We start from the raw sequence: 25,465 nt of genomic DNA on the forward strand, positions 1-25,465 counted from the left end.
CCCTGGGCCCTTCTGTAGGGAGCAGGCAGATCCCTGGGCCCTTCTGTAGGGAGCAGGCAGATCCCTGGGCCCTTCTGTAGGGAGCAGGCAGATCCCTGGGCCCTTCTGTAGGGAGCAGGCAGATCCCTGGGCCCTTCTGTAGGGAGCAGGCAGATCCCTAGGCTCTTCTGTAGGGAGCAGGCAGATCCCTGGGCCCTTCTGTAGGAAGGAGACAGATCCCTAGGCCCTTCTGTAGGAAGGAGGCAGATCCCTGGGCCCTTCTGTAGGAAGGAGGCAGATCCCTAGGCCCTTCTGTAGGGAGCAGGCAGATCCCTGGGCCCTTCTGTAGGAAGGAGGCAGATCCCTGGGCCCTTCTGTAGGAAGGAGGCAGATCCCTGGGCCCTTCTGTAGGGAGCAGGCAGATCCCTGGGCCCTTCTGTAGGGAGCAGGCAGATCCCTGGGCCCTTCTGTAGGAAGCAGGCAGATCCCTGGGCCCTTCTGTAGGGAGCAGGCAGATCCCTGGGCCCTTCTGTAGGGAGCAGGCAGATCCCTGGGCCCTTCTGTAGGAAGGAGGCAGATCCCTGGGCCCTTCTGTAGGAAGCAGGCAGATCCCTAGGCCCTTCTGTAGGAAGCAGGCAGATCCCTGGGCCCTTCTGTAGGAAGGAGGCAGATCCCTGGGCCCTTCTGTAGGAAGCAGGCAGATCCCTAGGCCCTTCTCTAGGGAGCAGGCAGATCCCTGGGCCCTTCTGTAGGGAGCAGGCAGATCCCTGGGCCCTTCTGTAGGAAGGAGGCAGATCCCTGGGCCCTTCTGTAGGGAGCAGGCAGATCCCTGGGCCCTTCTGTAGGAAGGAGGCAGATCCCTGGGCCCTTCTGTAGGGAGCAGGCAGATCCCTGGGCCCTTCTGTAGGAAGCAGGCAGATCCCTAGGCCCTTCTGTAGGGAGCAGGCAGATCCCTGGGCCCTTCTGTAGGAAGGAGGCAGCCAAGGGGATGGAGAAAGGTGCGGGCAACACTGCCCAAAGCCGGAGAAACCTGAAAGCTGCCTGGTGCTCCCTGCCCCGCCCCCAGAGCCGGTGCGGGAGTGTGCGCCCTGGGCCGCCCGTGGGCCCAGCGGAAGGACAGGGAAGGGGCTTGGTGGACGGGCATCCCCAGGGGCTCAGGAAGCTGGGTGCCTCAGGGGGAGGGGGAGGGGGAGGGGTCCTGTGAGCAGCAGCGCCTGGACAGGGGGAGGGGCGCGGGTTGGGGGTTTCAGTCCATGTCCCGGGGCAGAGACTGGAGCTGCTTGAGTCCCCCCAGGGGCTGTCCTATAACGATGACCTGGCCACCAGGCGCACTAAACTGGCAAGTCTCAAACGTGTGGCACACGATCGGGCAGGCTGTGGGGCGTGAGCACGCCCAAGGCGCCCGCGTGTGGCCCCCCCCCCCCGTGGAGGGCCAGTGTGGCTGCACAGATGCACCGTGACCCTGCCTCTGCAGGCTGGGCTGAGGGACTGCAGGAGTCAACGTGGAGGGGAGTCCAGAGTAGCATTGGGGGGAGGGGTCACATAAGCCACAGGATTTGGGGAGAGGCTGTGCATCTAAGAAGACTGCAAAGCCCAGCCAGTGTGGCTCAGTGGTTGAGCATCAACCTGTGAACCAGGAGGTCACTGTCCGATTCCTGGTCAGAGCACCTGCCCAGGTTTGGGGCTCAATCCCCAGTAGAGGGCGTGCAGGAGGCAGCTGATCAATGATTCTCTTCCATCATCCGTGTTTCTATCTCTCTCTCCCTCTCCCTTCCTCACTCTGAAATCAATAAAAATAAAAATAAATAAATAAAAAGGAAGCAGAGAAGTCCGCTGCGTCCGTGTCAGCGGGAGAGGAGCCGCGGCTGGCCCCAGAGCCTGGCTGATTGACAGGGGTGTTTTGAAACCTCCAAGCTCTGTTAGCAAAAGGCCATGAAACTCGGCTGCTCCCCCTTCTGAGCGGAGGGGGACAGACTGTCACATGACAGTCACTTCTGTGCTGATCTGAAAGCGGCTTTTACTTGATTGTCTTTGGGCCACAGCTCAGAAGGGCTCGTGGGAAATACAGAGGAATGATTAAAATTAAACGATACGCTTGTCGCGGGCCAGGCACCACACGGAGACGAGCACATGCGGCCGCAGAGAAAGGGGCGAGGGGCGGGGCCAGGCAGCAGTGAGAGAAGGGACTCGGAGACCCAGCCCCAGGAGCCCCTCCAGACGCCTGGGGAGTCCGAGACCCGGCCTGCTCTGGGATTTATTTTAAGATAAACAGGAAGAAATATCTGAGCAGAAAGAACATTGAAAGAACAAAACTTCTAAGCAGCAGGCTGGGCTCCTTGCAGGGAGCATGATCACTGCTAACTGAGAACATCAGTTTACCGAGGAGAAAGGAGACCAGCAAGCCCTGCGGGCACAGGCAGGTCAGGGCCCCGCCCCCTGAGAGGCCGTTCTGGGTGACCGGACCCTCTCCCTTCTCCTGCGGGTCCTGGGCAGGAGCTCGGCTGAGGACCAGCTAGCTGCGAGCTCCCGCCCCGGGCGCTGCTGGGGCAGGTCTGCACAGGATGGGAGAAGGGGAGCCTCTGGCAAACCGGGGGGTCCCCTTCCCCAGGGACCCAGAGGCCTGCTCTGGGGATGCAGGGTGCAGGACCAGGGGCCTGGCTTTCCCCAGAAGCCAGAGGCAGAGAGAGGGGCCTGTCCAGCCTCGGCCTGGGGCTTGGCGGCGCAGGTAGTGCTGGGAGAACACGGAAGAGGCATCCACTTACTTTTCATGTGGGTGGTAACAGACAGGAACAAATTTTCCACCGACTTATTAAATCCTCTACACTGACCAAGTTCCTGCAACTAAAACAGAGACAGAGGAGAGAGAGTTATGTTTGAAAACCTGTGCGGGCCCAGCAGCCTCCCGGCTGCCAGCCCCCAAACACTGGCAGGTGTGTGCTGTGGGTGCTCAGTGCGTGTGGGTGCTCGGTGGGTGTGGGTGCTCAGTGGGTGTGGGTGCTCAGTGCGTGTGGGTGCTCGGTGGGTGTGGGTGCTCAGTGGGTGTGGGTGCTCGTGCTCGGTGGGTGTGGGTGCTCGTGCTCGGTGGGTGTGGGTGCTCAGTGGGTGTGGGTGCTCGTGCTCGGTGGGTGTGGGTGCTCAGTGGGTGTGGGTGCTCGTGCTCGGTGGGTGTGGGTGCTCAGTGGGTGTGGGTGCTCGTGCTCGGTGGGTGTGGGTGCAGGTGCTTGGTGGGTGTGGGTGCTCAGTGGGTGTGGGAGTGGGTGGCTGGTGCATGCAGGTGTGTGTGCTCGGTGGGTGTGGGAGTGGAGAGGGCACTGTCCTCCTGAGGGACAGGTATCCTCTTTACTCAGCTTCTCTCTGAGTTTTGACACCACATTAAAGGAAGGAGCTTTATCGAGGGGTTGTAGACAAGGTAACAATGACCTCTACGAAACAATGCCTGACATTTCATTGGCTTAAAGATTGAACCCAAGTAACCTGCTCCTTTCACCTCATCCCCCTCCACACAGAGGGGTGCCAACCCGGGCAGGACGCATGTGTCACAGGGATTGACAGTGGAGCAGGCACAAGGTGACCAGCCTGAAGCCACGGGTTAGTTCTGCCTCCAACAACTAAAGAGGGAAGAAAAGGGAAGGGAACACAACAGAAAAGAGATCACTTCCCTCTGCAAGTCTCATTCATCTATCCGTCCATGCATTTCTCCATGCATCATCTGTCCATCCATCCAACCATCTGTCCATCCATCCATCCATCCATCCATCCATCCATCCATCCATCCATCTATCTATCCATGCATTCATCTGACCATGCATCCATTCATCCATTTGTCCATCTATGCATCCATACATCCATGCATCTGTTCAGGCATCCATCTATCCATCCATGCATATATCCATCCATACATACATACATCCATACATCCATCCATACATCCATCCATACATCCATACATCCATGCACCCATCTATCCATCCATCCATTCACGCATCCATCCATCCATGCATCCATCCATCCATTCATGCATCCATCCATCCGTCCATGCATCCATCCAACCATTCATGCATCCATCCATCCGACCATGCATCCATTCATCCATTTGTCCATCTATGCATCCATACATCCATGCATCTGTTCAGGCATCCATCTATCCATCCATGCATATATACATACATACATACATACATACATACATACATGCACCCATCTATCCATCCATCCATCCATGCATCCATCCATCCATCCATGCATCCATCCATCTGTCCATGCATCCATCCATCCATTCATGCATTCATCCATCTGTCCATGCATCCATCCAACCATTCATGCATCCATCCATCTGTCCATGCATCCATCCATCCATTCATGCATCCATTCATCCGTCCATGCATCTATGCATCCATCTATCCATCCATCCATCATCCATCCATCCACCCATGCATGCATCCATCCATCTGTCCATGCATCCATGCATCCATGCATCCGTCCATGCATCCATTCTTCCATCCATCCACCCATCCACCCAGTAAATATGTCCTGAGCACAGTGCTGTTCAAAGAGCTTTGGAGAATTTAAAATCTCAAGGAGAAAGTAGAGCAGGATTTTGAAGGTCATTCCAGCATCTCGGTTTGAAATAAAAGAAAAAAATGTGTATATTTTCTCTCCCCCAGATGTGTGTATCCTTCTATATATAGATATAGTTACTCCCTTGCATCCACAGGATAATAATAATGAAAATAATTAAGACCATACATCTCCATGGCACGTTAGTTTCCAAGTATGAGCATAGGCATGGTTTTGTTCATTTCTCACATCAGTCATGGAGGCAAGTGAGATGAGTATCATTATTTCCACCTTTCAGGGGGGAACCCAGGGAGCTCCCCCAAAATCACAGGGTTAATTTCTTTGGACAGAAAGGGCCCTGGTCTACATTAGCACCTGCAAACAATCAGAAGACACACACACACACACACACACACACACACACACACACACACTTCTAGAGGCACCCACTCTCCCATTCCTGTGACCCAATCTGCATCTCCCCTTAGACCCCGGAGACCCTCAGACACACCGAGCCTCCGCAGACCCCACATCCACTGGACAGAGCACAGTGAGGGGAGAGAGGCCACGAAAAGACAAAAGGAAAGAGATGGGGACAGGAGTGCAGGCGAGGACGTGGGGTGCAGGAGAGGGCGTGGGGTGCAGGAGAGGGCGTGGGGTGCAGGCGAGGACATGGGGTGTAGGAGAGGGCGTGGGGTGTAGGAGAGGACGTGGGGTGCAGGCGAGGGCGTGGGGTGCAGGAGAGGGCGTGGGGTGCAGGCGAGGGCGTGGGGTAGAAGCAGAGGAGCCAGTTGTTAATACAGATGTTCCAGGGTCCCCAAAGCCTGGTGGTGGCACAGACACTGGGCAGAGCCAAGCACTCCCTGACCCCCAGTTGGCCCTCCATTATCGGCCTCATTCATGACCACTCCAGCCACAGCTGCCTCCCTCTGCCCTGGGGTTCCCCACCCAACCTCCCAGCCCCCCTCTCTCCCTGTGTCCCCACCCTCCTCCTCGGGGAGCCCACAGAGCAGACACATTACCCGGCCAGGGCTGCCGCTGCACCAGCTCTCACTGAGCGGAGGTGGGGTGGGCGGGACCACGGAAATGTTGCTGCTGAGGAAACACAGGCACGAGAGCGGGTTATACATGAGCACCCGTTAGGCTTACAAGCACACAAGGTTCGCCCTCCTCCTATAACGGAAGCTCTCCATCTTTGGGGGTTTTTGTGTGTTTTTTTAACTTCCTCACTTTTAGCAGGTCCCCACTTGGATGTGCTGCTGGGCGCAGGGCATTGCGTCCGGGATGTGAATGTGGGAACAGCAGGTGCAGACTGCGTAGGGCGGCCCTACGGCCTGGCATGTTCCCTCCGGAAACCCACGGGCAGAAGCACCAGAAATGTCATGGATGTAAAAATCCACCACGAGAAGGATCAGAAGCTTGTGCGACAGCATTGGGGAAATGGGGGGGTGAAAAGTGAAAAAGGCCTGAGATGGGAGAATCTCGCCATGGCCACAGCAGAGCTCTGGAGGGAGCTGCCGGCGACCTTCGGTGGGTGCCGGGAACCGGGTGTGCGCACTGCCAGCCTCCCAACTGCCGCGGTTCGGGATTTTGTGTAAAGAAGCTCACATCTGCCTGGCTGGTGTGGCTCAATGGTTGAGCATCAACCTATGAACCAGGAGGTCACAGTTTGATTCCCGGCCAGGGCACATGCCTGGGCTGCAGGCTCGATCCCCAGTAGGGGGCGTGCAAGAGGCAGCCGATCAATGATTCTCTTTCAACATTGATGTTTCTACCTCTTCCTCTCCCTTCCTCTCTGAAATCAATTATATATATATATTTAAAAAGACGTTCACCCCGCTCAGGCCATTATTCACGTCCACTGATGTTTATTCCAAGATGTTGGAGACATGAATGATTCATAAAAGCAAAGACTCGGTTTAGACTTTCATTGAATGTGCCATCAAAAACAACACTTTGTTTCCTTAGGACATTTCAGGAGAATTTAAGAAACGGAACAGAACATTCAGGGAGAGAACACCACGCTAGCATCTAGAAGGCTTTTCATAAGGATCTGGAAATACCTCTGAATTTTTTCCAGGTACTTTATCATTAAAAAAAAGTTACATTCCAAAGCCATGACCTCTGAAAGGCCCGAGACCTCAGCGCCCTCAGCTCCTCAGCGGGTCTGTGTTCCCAGACAGCCGTCTGTCCACAAAACTCACCTCAGCCTCTGATAAGATTGCAAGAGCTTAGCTCCGGCCGTCTCGCATCTGCCTGGGAGAGATGCCAGCAAAGGTCAGTGTTAGTAAGGGTATAACTCAGATGACGCAAACACAAGAAGTAATACTAGTAAAGTGGCTATTTTTCTAATGTCACGTCTTACGATGAAAATGTAAAATTTGGGGGGACAGCAATGCTCTAAAATTAGATTGTGGTGATGGCTGCATAACTATAAATTTACTTTAAAATCATTAGATTACGCACTTAAAAGAGGTGAAATTTATGCTATATAACATATATTCCAGTAAAGCTATTGTTACACACACACATACACACATACACACATACACACACATGCACACACGCACACACGCACACAAAGAGACCATAATTGCTGGGAATGGCTGCTTTTATTAAAAGTTGATATTGGATTTGATTTTCTAAATCTGAAAAATTTGAAAAATAGTTCAGGCTTCCAAGCTTCTATTTGTTCTTTGGAAATATTTTATAATTGAATGACTATGTTCCCTTTAAATGTTCCTTGTTATGGAGCTTAAAGTAATCTTTTGAAAAATGCAATCTCCTTATTTCTAGCTATAGAGGCTAATACTTTCCTAAACAAGACAGCATCCAACACAGAGCTCCTTTTGTTTCCAGGAAAGGGGATTTGTGATGTATTAGACCCCAACATAGAGCACCGTGTGGTCAGAGTTCTGTGAACACTTTCCTGGCCCAGGGCGTGGGGGGAGGGGTGGCCGAAGGCAGCGTCCCTGCTCAGGGCACAGCCCCGAGGGTCCACGCTGCCCGACACCAGCCAGAGCCACCGGCCTGCCGTCCAGGAGTCCGTCTAGCTCCCATCTTGAGCGTTCGGGAGGTTTGACTCCAAAGCATGGCACGTATTCAAATCCTCTCCGCGAGACGGGAGGAAGGGCAGGTGGTGAGAGAAGCAGGATGGGCAGGGAGGCCTTTGGGAGGGGGCAGACAGTGTCTTGACATTCAGTCAGCTGCCCCCTGACCCCTAGCCAATCCTGAACTGTGCAGCCTGGTCAGGGTCCTCCATTGGGCGGGCCTCAGGGTGGCACAGGCCCTGCCAGCATCTCAGAGGCAGAGCCACCTGCCCGCGCACATTTTCCGGGGGTTCATGGTGCTGATCCTAAAAGAAGTCTGCGCCCCTCCTCCATGAAGACACATGCCCTACGATAGAAACGAGCTAGGAAAGCCAGCCTGCAGAGGCGAGGCCACGTCCACGGGAGCCACTGAGAGGACAGGTCCCGGCCAGGAGCGAAAACACAGCCGCCCAGCGGCGTCATGGCGGCTGGATCAGCAGAGAGAAATGGGCAAGAGGAAGAGAAAACAGCACGTGGCTCCCGGCCGGGCCGGCCAAGCCCGGAACCCCAGGCACGGTGCGCATGGAGCCTCCCGCGGTCAGTCGGGCTGTGTCACCTGCACGGCGGCTGCTCTGCCTCATCCTCTGGACCCCGGATTGTTTGTTGCCACGGCGTCCCAGGGGCACAGCCACCGGTTACAGTCCGTCCCCCCAGAAGTGATGCTATCACTCTACCACCCAAAGCCCCTCTGTGGCTCCTACTGCCTCCTCCTAGAGTCCAAGCCCCGCACAGCATTCCTGGGCCTCCGCACCGCCTGGCCTCGCCTCTGCCGGCTTCCCCGCGCCCTGCAGGCCTTGTCTTTCTGCTCCAGCAACAGAATCACTTCTTACTGCCCTACTTGCCCTGGGCCTTGCCTACTCACTCCTCCCTACCCCACTTCATCTCGTGCTAATTGCCCCGGCTTTCTACCGCAGGCCCCTATCGCAGCTTCCTCTCCCTCGGCCGCATTTCTAATGACCCAACCTGAGGGCAACACTGGCCTGGAGACAGCTCTCCGCTGCCCCCTGCTGGCTATTGCAACCTTGGCCTATGAGTTGGGTGCATCCTTTCTTTTTTAATCTTTTTTTTATATTAAAAATATTTTCATTGATTTTCGGAGAGGAAGAGAGAGGGAAAGAGAGATAGAAACATCAATGATGAGAGAGAATCACTGATCGGCTGCCTCCTGCACGCCCCCTACGGGGAATCGAGCCCACAACCTAGGCATGTACCATTGACCAGTATCGAACCCCAGACCCTTCAATCCGCAGGCCGATGCTCTAACCAGTGAGCAACCTGGCTAGGATGGTGACTTTTCTGTAAAGGTCAACTAGTAAACATTTTAGGTTCCCTGTCATGTAGGGTCTCTGTCCCAAGTACTCAACTGCCCCGTGACAGCAGTCATAGACAATATTAAAGAGTGGTGTGTCTGGGATCTGATAAAACTGGACATTGAAACTGAGTTTCATATACTTTTTATGTCACAAATATTCTTTTGACTTTTTGACCATTTGAAAATGTGAAACCCATTTTTAGCTCACAGGACAGACACCAGGCAGAGGGCCCGGTTGGGCTGACGGGTCCTAGTTTGCCGTGTCCCTGCCACTCCCGGTGTGGGCCAGGGGTCTCCCCAGCACCAGGGGGCGCTCCTCAGCAATGCAGAGCCCCGGGCCCCGCCTGCAGAATCAGAACCTGGCGCTGAATTTCAGAAGCCTGCCCAGTAGCTCTGTCCGATTTGCCATTTATTTTCAGTTCCTTTCTCTTCTATTCCTCAGTTGTTCCTTACACACCATTTCCTTAAAAAGCACTAAATGTTTACTTTTTGTTAGCATTAAAAGAAATCACCTACTGGAGGGAAATGCTCAGAAAAGGATGTTCCTCCAGGTCCCCCTGGAGGCGGCTGCTGGAAGAAGGGCGCCCCCCCCCCCCCCCCAGTCCTGCTCCGGCTTCTGGTGCAGTGCCCAACTACACACAACAGTCCCGAGGGGGACCCCACACCAGCTTGAGTATCCCCCAAAGTGCCAGAACCAGGTGAATGAAACCGGGGGTGGGGGGTGGGGGGGGGGCAATTACAGCTTCGGGGCAATAACGTCTTGAATCAATCTTTGGCTCACATATGCAAAGTGGAAAATCTCTCAAAAATTTTGACCTAAAACCCAGTAACGAATCATGGTATCCTGTCATAAATGGTTCAGACTGGGATTCCAGAGCCTTGTAGGTATATGTTAGTCCCCAGAGAAGTTTCGAGCTCAGATAGCACCGGGCCAAACACTGCCCCAGGACGAAAGGCGCTAACGCGCACAACCGTGACCCCGCAGCCGATGCCGTCTCACAGCGCAAACACCAGGGAGAGGCACAGTCCTGTGGCAGGAAGTCTCTCCACGTGCGCCTGCGGCCACTGCTCCGCCAAGAGAGAAAAGTAAGTTTCCCTTTGACTGAGTTCCCTCTCCTCTATCAGCAGCGATTCTGGATGCTTCCTGTGAATAAGGATCTCTGGCCCTAACCGGTTTGGCTCAGTGGATAGAGCACCGGCCTGCGGACTGACGGGTCCCGGGTTCGGTTCCGGTCAAGGGCATGTGCCTTGGTTGTGGGCACATCCCCAGTAGGGAGTGTGCAGGAGGCAGCTGATCGATGTTTCTCTCTCATCGATGTTTCTAACTCTCAATCCCTCTCCCTTCCTCTCTAAAAAAAAAAAATCAATAAAATATATATTTAAAAAAAAAGAATCTCTGAGGGCTGGGTGTGACTCCCCCACAAAGGTACCCGAGATTGACGGTAAGTGGCCCGGGTTTGTGGACAATAGGGTATAAACTGCTATTCAGCATCTTCTGATTTTCTCTAGAAACGGAACGTGTGTTTTAAGAGTTCTCTCTCCTAAAGACGCTGGCTATCTGTCCTTCATCAGAGATCTGATTTGTGATATTTTCTTCCATCCCCTGGGTTCCTCTTTACTCGGTTCATAGTGTCCTTCGAGGCACAGAAGTTTTCCATTTTGATGAAGGCCCAGCTCTCTATGCGCCTTCGGTGTCATGGCTGAAAAAACACAGTTTCAAAGTCGGCGTCATCTTTCTCCCTATGTTTTCTTCTAAGAGTTTCATCGTTTTAGGTCTCTGGTGCATTTTTTAGTTAATTTTTTTGTAGATGGTGGTAGGTAAGGGTCCGATTCCATTTTTTTTTTTTTTACTTAGAGATACACAGTCTTCCCAGCAGCGTTTGTTGAAAAGACTGCCCCTCCCCAGTGAACGATGTCGGCACCCTTGCCGAAAATCCTTTGCTTGTGTAGGATGAGTTTTCCTGGGCTCGATGCTACTGCTTTCTGGAGACGTCTTTTTGCCAGAGCCACGCTGGGTGACTTACAGATCTGCAATGAGCTTTGAAATCAAGAAGTGTGAGTCCTCCAGCTTTGTTGCTCCTTTTTTAAATAAATATTTTTATTGATTTCAGAGAGGAAGGGAGAGGGAGAGATAGAAACATCAATGATGAGAGAGAATCATGCATCGGCTGCCTCCTGCATGCCCCCTACTGGGGATCAAACCCTGCAATCCAGGCATGTGCCCTGACCCGGAATCGAACTGTGACCTCCTGGTTCATAGGTCGACGCTCAACCACTGAGCCACACCGGTGGGGCAATGTTGTCATCTTTCTGCTTTTAAGCTCAAATATGAAGCAATAAAAACGTCCTGGCTGTAAAATATGCGCATTTACAGCACGGAGCCAGGAGAGGGCGCTATCTCTATATGCTTAGCAAGTACCCAGGGATGAGAACGAAGGTCTCGGTCAGGTTCCTGGGTTCCAGTGATGTAGAAAATGACCATCGTAACTGCATCAACTCCGCTACTTTCCCAGTGGCTCTCAGACTTAATGGGTGAGAACAATTACTTGGGAACTTGTGAAATACACACTCCTGGGCCCCACCTGGTCCCACCGAGTCAGCAACTTTGAGGTGAAAATAGCTCAGAGCTGATCCCGGAACCAGGGTCCCAGAAGCCCCAGGAAACACCTCCTGTGCACAGATTGTCGGGTGCCCGGCGGTGGGGGGGCGGGAGGGGACAATGCCAGGGTGCAGGCCAGCACCCCTACGTTCCCACCTTCTTCACGCACCACGGAGGAACCAGCCGACGGCAGGTAAGGAACTGTTTAGAGACAACACTCAATGTTGAAGTATAAAATCTTAGAGGGAAAAACAGCCTACGATCAGAAAGGAAATGAAGGAAAGAAGAATATTTTAAAGGCTGTATGCACCATCTCCCTGCAAAGTAAGGAATTGGGGCTCAGTTTTCCTGTTTCTGAATCTTTTTAATGGTTGGAGAGTTAGCATAACAAGCTGCCACAATTCATATCAATTCTTCCTCTTTGGACTATTACTTATACCTTGTCTACGTTCAAGGACATTTTTGGAGCAGTTATTGTAAATGGCACCTGTCCAGTTAGGTCATTAAAATAGAGGTAAGTAAAAGCATACCGGCATGATGATGGGATTACTGCAACTGAACTTCAAATATAGCTCTAGGTTTCTGGATGCCAAACAAGAAAAGAACTCCAACTTTTCAGTTTTAGGTGCCTTCCAGGTGCTAATTCTGACAATGGAAACTACCACATAGAACATCACCTGTTCTATGATGTTCCTTACTTTTCCACTCACGTACTCTCTGCGCATAGCTCCTACCCTCCCAGAACGGAAAACCTGGTTGGGACAGAGCACCGAGAGCTGCCGGCGGCGTGGGCAGCATGCGTGTGGCATCCACGTCACCGGGCCCCGGAGCTCAGGGCTCAGCTGTGCCGATGAGTGGCCCTGGGTTATAAGCCAGTGGGGAAGGGGCTCACCACATAGCAAATGCTACTGGGAAAACTGGTGATCGGGAGAAGAAAAGTAGATCAGGCCCCTGCTGCCTGGTGAAGACTTACATGTAAATGAACTCATAAACATTAGGAGATAAGCGTGGCTATTGTGTCTGTGACGGGGTAAGGAAGAAGTCTCTGAGCATAAAAGCAAAGAAAGAAAGTCTACAGGAAAAGGTAGAATTGAGCACAAACAAGAAAAAACGTCTGCATGTCAACAAACAAAGGTGTGCGGGGCAACACACACGACTGAAAAGGGCGAAGAGACGCGACATCTGAGGAACATCTCCCGAGAGCCAGAGCGGCGGAAACGTGCATGGCGATAGTTAGATGATCCAACGGAGACGACAGGGGAGCGTCTGGGACTGTACCGAGTGCTTTCACCGGATTGCCAGCGTTGTTCGTTTTGAAGGGTAATTCCTGCTGGTGACAGGGGTGCGCGTGTTCCGAGGTGGCGCTCCTAACACTTTCTTTCCTTCTGTTTCCAGAACTCTCCAGAGATGTGCCGAAGACCTCTCTCCAGGGGTGTTCACTGCACTTTATTATTATTTAATAATATTACAACCTCCCAAAAACGTAACAGCAAAACTGGAAATTCCCTAGCTATCCAAGAATAGTGATGATGATATTACGTGGAGAAATATCAGAATATGTCTCTCTATATAACCTGATCCCAATTATATGGACATATTCATTTGACTCATATAAAATTTCCTCTATTCATCATTTTTTCCTAAAAATGTACATACCTACTCACAAACGTAGATGCATATATTCACCAACGAACAGAGAGGGTATCTACCAAAATGCCAACGATAATTCTCAGGGCGAAGTCACTGCACTTTTAATGTGACTTGTTCTGCTTTTCTTCACTTTTCAATTTTTAAAATGAATCCATATGACTTTTACATTCAGAGCAAAATCACAAATGTAATTTGAAATCGTGTTTCCAGGACTTAAGCAGGTGGCTCACACACACGCCAGGGCAGTGCCCGAGCTCACACTGCCCAGAGGGAACTTGGCGAAGCCTCACAGCCTTTCAACCAGTCATCCTTCTGAGAAGCCACCGAGGGACACAGACAGAGACGCCGACGTCCATCCCAGCGTCATCTGTGACATGAAAGTCCCAACACGGCCGCTCACTGACCAGTGGGCCCGGCTGAATACATGGGAGCGCATCCCTCGAGGTATTGTATGCAGCCGTCAACACATGTTGGGAGAAGTCTCAGTAGCCCAGGGACATGCTTATGCTAAATTAAATTATAAGGCAAGATGGAAACCTGCAGATAGTCACGCGTGGCGATTCTTGCCTCCTGCCCTGCAGAGAGCTGACCTGTGACCTTGGGTTGGGGCAGAAATGACAGGGGTGAGCTCTGAAGCCCAGCCATGTCGACAGAGACAGACAAAGTAGGAGAGAGGTGACCAGGGGCTTTGGGGAGGGGCTGGGGGACAGGAGTTACTGCTTAATGGGCACAAGAGTGTCAGTGTGGGAGGATGGAAAGTTCTGGAGATGGATGGCGGTGATGGTTGCACAACAGTGTGATTGCACTTAATGTCACTGAACTGTACACCTAACCGTGGTTAAAATGGTGAGTTTAATGTTACATGTGTTCTACCACAATAAAAATCATTCTTAAGGTACCACAGTGCTGTCTTCTGTAGAGAGCTCCTGGGAAGGCACATGGGCATTTCTTTAATTATTGTCAGCTGAATCCAGGGGCATCGGCAAAGCCATGTCCTGGAAACACGCTTTGCCAAAAGGCAGGAGTGTTGTCAGCTTGACCTTCAGCCCAGGTGCCAGGGGGTGGGTTTTGTTATTTAAATCCAGCCAAGCACCAGGAATGAATAGGATTCAGGCCCACCCAAGAATGCACATACTCTCCTTTGTCTTTACTTTTAGTAAAACTTCCTGGTATTTGGGGTATAAAATAAACACGCTGTATCAGCTCTGGGTCACCATCTCTCCATCAGAGGGAAGTGGTCCCACCCGGCCCCAGCTTTTTTCTTCTATCTCTGTGTCTGTCTCTTTCTTTCATTTTCTCAATCCCCAGCAGCCCCTACTCAGGAACCGGACCGCTCTCTAGCCGAGCTGGACGCGGAAAAGAGAGAACCCTCCATAGTCTTCGTCTCTCTAGGATCATCAGCTGGAAGCCAGCGCCTGGCCGAGGGGGTTCGCAACCCTGTGGCGGGGTCCAGGCGGGAGGAGCCCGGCGCCTGCCAGCAGCACTGATGGGCAGGTGTGTGCCTGAGCCCCAAGAAAGCCGCCCCTGCAGCCAGGCCAGCCTTCCGCTGAAGACAGACCGCATGAAATAATAATGCTATCGAAGCCACCGCGTGCTTCCGGCAAAAGGCAAGAACGCACAGAAGGAAGCCCGGGTTCGAGGGTCTGACACCCTTCGTGGTGTAAACCGTCACCTTGCTTTCTGCCGCTGCTGCGGATGCGGGGCTGAGAGGGCCGCGCCCACGCCTTCACAACAAGAGCACGAGACGCTGCTCGATGCCCGCTTTCCCGCTGCCAACGCGCTGCGGGTTCTGCTGGGGGCGGGGGTGGTGAGAGCCCGAGTCCACAGCGGGAGCTTGAGGAGGAAACACCGCAGCCGTCACAGTGGCGTGTGCCTCGCTGCCCGGCCTCCGCCCAGAAACAGGCCTGCAGTACATCTGGGGCGCACGTTCCTGGGCGGGGAGCAGTTAAAGGGAAAGTGCCGAGCAGGCTGCTTGGGGCCAGGAGAGAGGACGGTGGCGGCAAAGGGCTGAGAACCCCTGGGCTGGAGGGACTCAGACGCTTGCCGGGCCGGCTGCTCGGATCCCATTAGAGGGGTCCTTCCCCCGATTTCTAACTCCGCGCGGAAATGTCCTGAGGTCTTGATGAGAAAGTTGGGAATGGAATCCGGGGGAGACTGTCACGCAGACCCAACAAGCCGGGAGCGGGGCCTTTTATCGGACCGGCCTTCGCCTGACCACGCACTGCGGTGGATGCTAAAGAGCTTATTTCTCTCCCTGAAACCATCACTTTTCCAGGAAAAAAAGAAAAAGTGTTTCCAGCAACCCCGCTCCCGCTGGGTCAGTCGGGCTCGGCGGCGACAGCGCAGGGGCGCCCACCGCTCAGCACTGCGCACGGGTGATGCCCGGGCCGGGGCCGCCCTGTAGGCGCTCTTGTCTGCCCGCCGCCACCTCCGGCCCGGCACCTCCGTGACCAGGGCACTGCCAGTTCTCACACGGGTTTGGGTCCCAGCTCCTGATCACACCTCACGTCCACTTTGCGACTCTTTTACGAGCCACGCCTGGTCCATAAGACACAGACAAATACCCCTCCCACCCCATGGCCGTGGCCGGCGGCTTCATAACCATCGGCGTCCGCTCGGTTCTACCCCCACCCACACGCGCGCTCTTCGGTTATTCACGCAATTGCGTTGATCGAGGTTTTGTTTCCTGAACGGGGCTGTGTGCTCGGGTGCGAGGGACTAACGGGACTTCAAAGCGCAGGTTCTGCGTGTGGAGGGAGCGAGGAGAGCGCACACACATGGACCCAACGGAAGGCGCGTCCAGCGATTCGGGGGACACGCGCGGAGGAGGGAGACCTGGCTCCCGGGAGCTGGGCGTCAGGGAGACTTGGGGATGTGGGGTAGAGAGGCAAACACCACGACCCAAGGTGGGCACGGGGGGCGGGGGGCGGGGGGCAGAGGCAGGAAACCGCGAACAGGAGCACCAGGAGGACGGGTGATGATGTCACCTCGCCCTGTGAAGCCGTTTCTATTCAATAGCTTTACACCGAATAGTTTAAAACGAGGAATTTACCATTTTTAACTTAGTAACGATTTTGAGAGCATTTACCTTCCGTTGGAAATTTCTTGGCCCGTTCCTCAAAGAACCATTCTCCGGTTTTGATCCTCACGTTTCTGGAAAGCAAGCAGAAAGGAGCGCTGGCTGGGGAAGTGGGCCCCTCACGGGGCGGGACGGGGGGGGGGGGGGGGGGGGAGGAGCATCACGCAGAGTTAGTCTTCCCAGGGACCTCGGGGTTCAACCTGCGGCCCAGCCCCTCCCTCTGCAGCTCCCAGAGAGCTCAGCGTGTGACCAGGTGGCAGCAGGGCGGGGAGTCTCTGCTTGGGCATGTTTTACCTTCTATGTAATATGTACATGTAACACATACACCTCCACCTATGCACAGGCCTAACACACGGTAAGCACTTCGTGTTTTCTGAATAAGTGTACAAGGGGGAACAAAATTGCCATCAAAATAATCAGTTTGAGCCGAGACCAGTTTGGCTCAGTGGATAGAGCGTCGGCCTGCGGACTCAAGGGTCCTGGGTTCGATTCCGGTCAAGGGCATGTACCTTGGTTGCGGGCACATCCCCAGTAGGGGGTGTGCAAGAGGCAGCTGATCGATGTTTCTCTCTCATCGATGTTTCTAACTCTCTATCCCTCTCTCTTCCTCTCTGTAAAAATCAATAAAATATATTTAAAAAAAAATAATCAGTTTGATCGAGTATACAGATGTTGTATTATAAAGTTGCACACCTGAAATTTATATAATGTATTGACCAACGTTGCCCCCAAATAATTAATTTTAAAAAATCCAAGAGCCCTGGCCAGTCCTGTTTGGTGGTTAGAACACTGGCCTGCACACTGAAGGGTCACAGGTTTGATTCCTGGTCAAGGGCACGTGCCTGGGTTGCAGGCTTGATCCCTGGTCCCCTGTTGGGGCACAGGTGAGAGGCAACCAATCTGTGTGTCTCTCTCACATCGATATTCCCCCCGCCCCCACCTCCTTCCCTCCCTTCCATTCTCTCTCAAAATCAATGGGGAAAATATCCTTGGGTGAGGAAGGAAGGAAGGAAGGAAGGAAGGAAGGAAGGAGGGAAGGAAGGAAGGGAGAAAGGGAGGGAGGGAGGGGTTAAAGAAGGGAGGAAGGAAAGAAGGAAGGAAGGAAGGAAGGAAGGAAGGAAGGAAGGAAGGAAGGAAGGGAGAGAGGGAGGGAGGGAGGGAGAGAGGGAGGGAGGGAGGGGTTAAAGGAGGGAGGAAGGAAAGAAGGAGAGGAGAAGAGAGGAGAGGAGAGGAGAGGAGAGGAGAGGAGAGGAGAGGGGAGGGGAGGGGAGGAGGGGAGGGGAGGGGAGGGGAGGGCAGGGGAGGGGAGGGGAGGGGAGGGGAGGGGAGGGCAGGGGAGGGGAGGGCAGGGGAGGGGAGAGGAGAGGAGAGGAGAGGAGAGGAGAGGAGAGGAGAGGATGTATCCCGTTTATGGCGGGAAGCAACAGCATGAGGATCCGCTAGGAAAAGCATTCAATGCGGCCTCGTTGCTGGGAGGCGGATCACCCAGAGGTCACTCCCTCGCTCAGGGTGACGCTGAGTTACCACACATTGACCAGAGCCCACAGAGAAGGCCCTGGGGCCCTGCGGTCTGGACGTGGGGTCACTGTGCTTCGATGGCAACTCGGGGGCCTGGGCCTGGAGGATCGCCCGAGCCCGGGGAGCGGCTCCTCGGCCGACTGGCCTGCAGGTGCTTCCTGGGCGCAGCTGCTCCCGTCTGGGCCGCACGGGGGGCCGCACAGGGGGCCGCATGGGGGCAGGGGGGGCGCACGGGGGGCTGCACGGGGGCAGGGGGGCTGCACGGGGGGCCGCTGATGTGCTGACCGCCGGGAACTCACGCCCCAGGTGTGTTGTACTCTGACAATTTTCAAATTTCTGGAGGAACCACCTTCCACCTCACAGAGCCTGGAAGGGCAGAGCTGGTCACACCCTGTGAGGATGTGAAGAGGCAGACGCACAGAAGCCGGCCGTGGCTCACACCGTAACACCATGTGCCCACACTCGCCCACTCCTCGCTCGCGGAAGAAACGCGAACGCTGGACGCGCGGCCAGCTCTCTTCTGCAGCGCGCACTGAAAGCAGCTCTCCTGCGACCCTTCCAGGCGCTCTACGGACAGGATGGGTTCTCCAGGGGGGGGCTTGTCAATGTGCTGCTTGTGGCCTGAGACAGGTGAGCAGCCCTCGCGCCTCTGTCCTGGCGGGCCCCCGGGGAAGCCAGTCCCAGGAGCCGAAGGGGGGGTTCCTCTTTCACCCCGACGGCTGCCCAGGATGTGTCCACGAAGCTCCTCGGAACAGTTTCTGAGCACAGCAGCGGGCTAAGCCGTTACCTTCCCGAACAGAGCCATGCCTTGCTTCCTTAACCCTTTGCACTCGCTTGCTTTTTTCTCGATTCCTTTATTCTAATGCTAACCATGTCGAGTCATACTCGACATCCGAGTGCAAAAGGTTAAAACTTCCCAAGTCCATCAGTAAGTGCACAAGGGTTAAGTAAGAACTGGGGGGGGGGGGGGGAGAGGGCAGCAGACAGACGGCCGGGGGCCTGAGTTCTTTCGGGGTCTGCCTGTCCCCTAACTGCATTCGGGTCACTGTCATCATGACCAGCGAGCGCCGTTGCGCAGACGCCCCCAATCAGCTCCTGGGGGGCCCCCTCCACGTCCGCGCCCCGAGCTCTGCTGCTGCCGTCACTGCATGAGCACATGCGGAGCAGCTGCTGAAAGCGCTCTGCAAACTGCAGCACACAGACGCTCCCGGCACCATGGACGGACGGCCCCGAGCCGGTCGGACCCGGCCCTGGCCGCAGGCAGGGAGCCGCACCCAGGTGGGTCACAGTGAAGGAGGCGACACTGTCCCCGCTCCTGCCCCAGACACGTCAGCCTGATGTCCCTGGAGTGGCACCGCTCAACAGGCTGAGGTGGAAACTGCTCTGTGCATCAGGGCTCCTCGAGCGGCTCAAGGGGCACAAAGCAGCCTCCGGCCCAGGCCCGTCGGACCGGCCAGCTGCCAAACTCCCGGAAGGAGTTCACTGTGAACCTGAGACCCACCAGCTGCTCCGCCAGCCTGTCCGGCTGCTGCGAGTCCAGCTAACACGGTCCCGCGTGCGTCCCGCGAAAACCTTCTCCTTCTTGCGTCTGCGATGGCTTTCACTTACAAAGCGTCAGTGCGGCCCCCGCACCAGCCCGGCCGATCTGATTTCACCGCTCTCACAGGAAAACAGGCTGACGGAGGCGATTAAATCCGAGGTAACCGGGAGCGAAGCGAGAACGTGGAGACGAAGATAAGGAAACGGCTTTATGGCTGCCACCACCGCTTCGTGCAAAGCGTTGATAACGCTCCTCCACTTGACCTCGGACAGGAGCCGGAGCCCCGCCGGGGCCTGCTGGGTGCGATGGTCACAGCCCCCGGCACGATGGAGGCCGTGGCCGGGCAGGAAAGACGTGTGGGTTGGGCAGTGGGTGAACGTCCCCGCGTGGGCACCTGGGACCCTGGGGGACCAGGTGGGCCCAGCCCCGGGGGAGCCTGAGACAGAGCCCTGAGGTCGCCGTGCATCCTGCCCTCGGACCCGCGGCCGCTCACACACGCGGCCCGGCAGCCACGGGAAGTGGGAGAGCCCTGGGTGTGGGCGCAGGGAGGGTGGGCGGGGTGGCCCATCGGAGGACCCACGCACCGTGTCCACATGGCGATGCTAAGGACTGGGCAGTGCACGGCCCACGAATCAAGGCCCTGGGCTGTCGCAGCCTGCCGGCCACGGGGGTGTGGTGCCTTTGTTTATGCCCCATAACTAATCCCCCCCCCCCCCCCCCCCCGCTTTGCTGAACTGCCTGCCTCATTCTCTCTCTTTTTTCTTACGTTTTTATTGATTTCAGAGAGGAAGAGAGAGGGAAAGACAGAAACATCAATGATAAGAGAGAATCATGGATCAGCTGCCTCCTGCACACCCCCTACTGAGGATCGAGCCCGCAACCCGGGCCTGTGCCCTGACTGGGACTCGAACCATGACCTCCTGGTGCATAGGTCGATGCTCAGCCACTGAGCAGGCCAGCTGTCTGTCTGTCGTCTCTACTGCCACCGGCCTCATCGCCTCACGCCTGGTTTCACTACAAGGACTTCCGCGTGGCCGTTACTTATCTCCCCCTCCCAGTCCGCCGGCCCCACAGCCCCTCCTCCTGGGTTTCCTCCGGCAAAGCCCTTATGTCTCCAGGCCCAATGCTCCGGCGGCTCTGAAGGCCCTGCCCTCACGGGGAGCGCCCAGCAGACAGGAGAGGGCGGGGGCGAGAGGGGGTGGGACACGGGAGACCGGGTTCTAGTCTTTCCGACCTCATGGCCTCGGGCCAACTATCCGGGGTCTCCAAGCCTCTGTGTCACCGCCCGGAAGACAGGATAACAGCGGTGGCTGCCCCAGACGACCGCCTCGAGGTTTAAGTAAGACATTCGGCGCCAAGGAGTGCTTCGCCCGCCCTCGCAGTGGGGAGCAGTCCTTGCCGCCCCCGGGCTGTTTCCTCTCCCTCCCGTGCCCGTCCCTGTCCCTCCTCCCGCCTCTCCCAGCAGCGCTGCCACCAGGGATGCCCTGGGGTCCCCGGAGGACACCTGCCCTGAAGGCGGCGTCCTCACTGCTCCGGACGCCCCGGCCCCAGCCGGCCCCGGCTGCAGCACCTGCGAGCTGGGTCTGCTGCTGCTGCTTTTCAGTGGCCACCCAGAGCTTCTCCTTTCTTTTCTTTCTTTTTTTAAAATATTTTATTGATTTTTTTACAGAGAAGAAGGGAGAGGGACAGAGAGTTAGAAACATCGATGAGAGAGAAACATCGATCAGCTGCCTCCTGCACACCCCTACTGGGGATGTGCCCGCAACCAAGGCACATGCCCTTGACCGGAATCGAACCTGGGACCCTTCAGTCCGCAGGCCGACGCTCTATCCACTGAGCCACACCGGTTACGGCTTCTCCTTCCTTGGTTTTAAACCGCGATGTCCCTCGTCCTGTGCCCACTGGCTCCCGGGGGCGGTCTCAGGCCGAGGAAGGAGCAGGCAGAGGGACGGATGGGGCTCCCACCCCCCTCCAGGCCCCAGTCCAGTTACGAACGTAAACGTTCTAACGGTTTACCGGGCCTTCTCTCGGTGTGGCCATGGCCTGGCCGGTGTGGCCCAGTGGTTAGAGTGCCTTCCCGGGCACCAAAGGGCTGTGGGTTTGATTCCCAGTCAGGGCACATACCCGGGTTGCAGGTTGTGGCAACGGATCGATGTTTCTCTCTCACATCGATGCTTCTCTTTCTCCCTTCCTCTCCCGTCCTCTCTCTCTAGAATTACTGAAAAGCACAGCCTCAGGTGAGGATTAAAATAAGAAGAGGACAGCAGCCCAGAGTGGACCGGCCGGAGCGAGAACAGAGGGTTTTGAAGAAAGGAGCAGGGAGAAAGGGGAGCACGGATGTTAGAAATCGGTCCGGGACCTGTGTCGGCTCACACAGGGCAGTGCCACTACCTTAGGTATTTTGGAAAACATCGTTATTTCAGAAGAAGGAAGCTGGGGTTATAGAAATCACACCGGGTGTCTTAGAGGGCAGAGTTTCAACACCCAGGGCCCGACGCCGGGGCAGAGATCGCCACACGGCCAGCGGCCAGCGCCGGGGAGGCCGCCTCAGCCCCCTCCTCCCCGCCGCCCCCGTTTTGACTTGTTGCTTGTAGTTCACTATTAGGAAAAAGTTGCTGAAGAACATAATGCCTTCCCACGCAATGTTTATCACTAGACCCCAAATGTATATGGTTGATAAAACAGAGGAAGAGCGTTCCATCTTCCGAGACATTTCTGGATTGAATTGTCACCTACCCCCTGAGAGCCCCGACCTGCACGAGCAGCACAGGTGTGGCCGGCAGCTCGGTGATTCTGCTTTTTCCTCTCAGGAAAGCCCCAGGGCTGGGCTCCCACAAACCCAGGAAGCCTGAGACGGGGAGGCGGGTCTGGTAGGAGGCGGTGCTGGAGACGGAAGGTGGGCCGCTCCGGACCATGGACATCGGACATCGGGTGGGAGGCTGCACTTCTCTCTGGGTGAGCGACTGAAATCACCAGGCCTTGCGAAGGGACTGGGCATTTAGGGAGGTTCATGCCCGGACGCCCAACAAGCAGCCCTCCTGCGTGAGGGGAGAGGGACTCCGGCCGCCACGTTCACGCTGAGCGAGGGCTGGGACGGTCGGGCCCTCGCCCTCGGCAGCGATGCCTCCAGCCCTGGTTCACAGCAGACACGCTCCCTTCCCACAAGGCCGCGCCGGCCTGGTGCACGCTGCCCCCCAGCCACCAGAAACACACTCCCTTGGGGGTGCAAGGACCCGCGACCAACCCATTCTTGCTTTGAACAGTGGGAGCCCAAGCCCAATATGTTGTTGACCATATTCAAAATGGGTAATTCAAAAATACCAATTCCATGATTAAAAAAAGGTTTAAAACCTCACAACACCAAAAGGTTAAAATAAATTAGATTCAGTCTATCACCAATGGAAAGCATACCCATTTCTTTTCTTTTTTTAATCCTTGCCGGAAGATATATTTTTAGTGATGAGAGAGAGAGAGAGAGAGAGAGAGAGAGAGAGAGAGAGAGAAACATGGATGGGTTGCCTCCTTATGAGCCCCAACCGGGGATCAAATCTGCAACCTCGGTGTGTGCCCTGACAGGGATTCGAACCCACAGCCGTTCCGGGCACGGGACAGCACTCCAATGAGCCGAGCCACCCGCCAGGGCCATACAATGATTTTGAATTTCAGTGACCTCCAAGTCTCAGAAGTTCGCCCGGGGGTAGGCCCTCTGCAAACATTCGGCCCCTGAACTTGAGGCTGGTCTCGCCACCGCCCGGGACTCCCGCGTGCTCACCTGCCCTCGTAGCACACGGTGCACCTCCAGAGGCGGGTGCTGCTCAGGAACACGCGGCACCCGGAGCACACGCAGTGGCTGCAGCCCTGGCACACGGCGCCCCGGTTCAGCAGCAGCCCCAGCGCGCTCCGGCAGCGGGCGCACGCCTTCTCCGGGGGCCCCTGGCCCGCGCTCTTCCCGCCTTTCCAGCGCAGGCGCTGCAGGTGCGCCTTCAGTTTCCTGCGGCCCAGAGAGTTCAATCAGATCCCGCGGAGCGGGCGGCAGAGGCCAGACACCCTCCCCGCGCCGGGGCCCCCACGGCAAGCGACAGGGGCTTGTCCCCCACGCCCTGGGCCCCTCCGTGGCCCGTCACGCGGCACAGAGGGTTCTCCGCTGTGAGACAGGGACGGGAGAACCTTACCCCGGGGCTGCTGGGAGGGTGAAGGGCAAAGCACGAGCTAGAGGCCTGGCACGGAGGAGTTAGCTGCGCATTGTCTGGGGTCACCCCTTGGTGCCCAAAGGGCATTGAAGTGATAGGCAAGGCCAGGGAGAGAAGAGGAAGAGCGAAACACAGACCACGACATGCAGTCTAACGGGCCAGGCACGGAAGCCCTGTGCCCTCCCCCTGCCTGCCGGCTGCCGTCCTTAACTGATGCTCTGCTCCGACACTCCGTTTCCGGTGGCCAAGCCCCCCGGCAGCAGCCCTGGGGCAAAGGGCTATCTCGTGGGACCCAGCGACGGGCCCTTCACCAGGACCCTCTTTCTGAAGTGCCCTGTGACCTGCTCTTAGCAGAGAGAAGCCAGTTCCAGGAACAAGCGTACACCCCCCTTCCGGCTCTCCCCGGAATCAGGGTCCCAGGGACACACCGTCCTTGCCCCCGTTCCTCGTTCTTCGTTGATACCCAAAGCGACGCTCTAAACCAGCGGTCGCCCACGGGTGGTCCGTGAGGTCCGAAAGGTTGGCAACCGCTGCTCTAAACCACTAAACCACGGAGCGGTCTTCCCCCATCAAAGGCCCCCCTGTGCTCAGCCTGCGACCGTTCTTACTGGAAGGAAGTGGGAGTCCATTAGAGAGTCTGGGGACAGCAGGTGAGAACGGACCAAGACCACCGCTCCTTCCAGGTGGCCAGGAAGTCCCCCTCGCCCTCAAGCACGCGGCGTCCGCAGGTGTGCGCGGGGCGTGTGTGTTCCTCGGCAGACCCCGGGGCCAGCCCGGCCCGCGCCAGCCCGTCACTGCCCGCCTAGGCCGCACGCCCACACCGTGGACGGACCAGCATCGGCGTCCAGTGAACCTCCCGCCCCACTCGAAGGTGGGGCTTGCCAGCTGACGATGGGCGCGGCTCTGAAGCACCCCAGCTCTGCTTCATTAGCTGTGACCTGACGGCAAACAGCTGTGCAAAGACGGAGGCGGAAAGGAAAGAGCTCCCCGTGGGCAAACCAGCCGGGAACAGGCCGAGCAGGTTCCTGCTTCACTCCTCCTCCTTTCCTCACAGCCGCTCGGAAGCCAAAGTGAGAAAAAAAAGAAAAAGAAAAGAAAAGAAAAACAATAGAGGAAGGAAAGAAAGAAGAAAAGACAGGAATGGATTCCAGTAAATTTGCTGTTTCTAAGCTGCTTCCTTCCTTTGTGCCTTCAGGGGACACAAAAAATAATTTAGGAAAACCTTTAACCAGAGGGCTTGCGGGGGGGTGGGGGGGGGGGGGTGCTGGAAGCCTGCCAGCTTCCCTGGAGTTATTCCTGCAAAGTAGTCAGATGTGTCCCCCAAAAAGGCACCTTCCAAGTGAATAACAAAAGCAGCCGCCGTGTCCCGCCCACCGCCCACCGCCCACCACCCACCGCCCACCGCCCACCGCCCACTGCCCGCCTTGGGGTGCTTGTCAGACGAGAGGATGCAGGCGAGTGAGGAGCCATATGCCAAGCTCCCCGGGGGCAGCTCCCAGCAGGAAAAGCCACAACCCCCAGGACCCCCATCCCGGGACGCCTACCGGACCCTCTCCTCCTCGATGCTCTGCACCGCCCGGTCCCGGTGCAGCACCCGGAGGATGGCCTCCCGCTCGGGCTCCGGCAGGGAGTTCAGACTGGCTTCTCGGGCCATTTCGCGGTCGCTTCTTGGACCAGGGTGGCGTGTCACTGCTCGGCCCAGCGCTCTGTCGCATCCAGCAGCCCCACGTTCTGGAAAGCGCTCCCGCTCCTGATCCCTGGCGCCCGCGCTGCCCGTGGCTCTGCTTCTCCCTCTTTAACCGTCGCACTCCTCCCCGGCCACCGGGCGCTCTCCCCCGGTCCCGCCCGTCCGAGACCAGAGCGTGTGTCTCTCTCTGAGGTCTTGCCAGCGGGCTCCAAGCGGGCACGGGCCCAGCACACAGATAACTTCTGCGAAGCAGATGCAATCTCCA

At 56.2% G+C, this 25,465-nt stretch overlaps 1 protein-coding gene and 1 long non-coding RNA gene across 2 annotated transcripts in view; both read right to left on the minus strand.

Annotated features, from left to right (window-relative positions):
* Window positions 1-25,268, minus strand: part of SYTL3 (synaptotagmin like 3) — a 47,963-nt gene extending 22,695 nt beyond the window's left edge. The window contains exons 1-6 of the mRNA XM_079779824.1: window positions 25,058-25,268; window positions 23,096-23,314; window positions 16,275-16,339; window positions 6,741-6,792; window positions 5,559-5,631; window positions 2,742-2,820 (exon numbers count right to left, since the gene is read on the minus strand). Of these exons, the coding sequence (XP_079635950.1) occupies window positions 2,742-2,820; window positions 5,559-5,631; window positions 6,741-6,792; window positions 16,275-16,339; window positions 23,096-23,314; window positions 25,058-25,167 (598 nt within the window). The 5' untranslated portion in view covers window positions 25,168-25,268. The remainder of the gene's footprint in view (window positions 1-2,741; window positions 2,821-5,558; window positions 5,632-6,740; window positions 6,793-16,274; window positions 16,340-23,095; window positions 23,315-25,057) is intronic.
* The window catches only part of LOC307105335, a 280,088-nt gene that overhangs the window by 38,543 nt on the left and 216,080 nt on the right, over window positions 1-25,465 (minus strand). The gene's annotated exons all lie outside the window — the stretch shown is intronic.

Source organism: Cnephaeus nilssonii, assembly GCF_951640355.1.
Source record: "Cnephaeus nilssonii genome assembly, chromosome: 9".
In the NCBI taxonomy this organism is placed as follows: Eukaryota; Metazoa; Chordata; class Mammalia; order Chiroptera; family Vespertilionidae; genus Cnephaeus; species Cnephaeus nilssonii.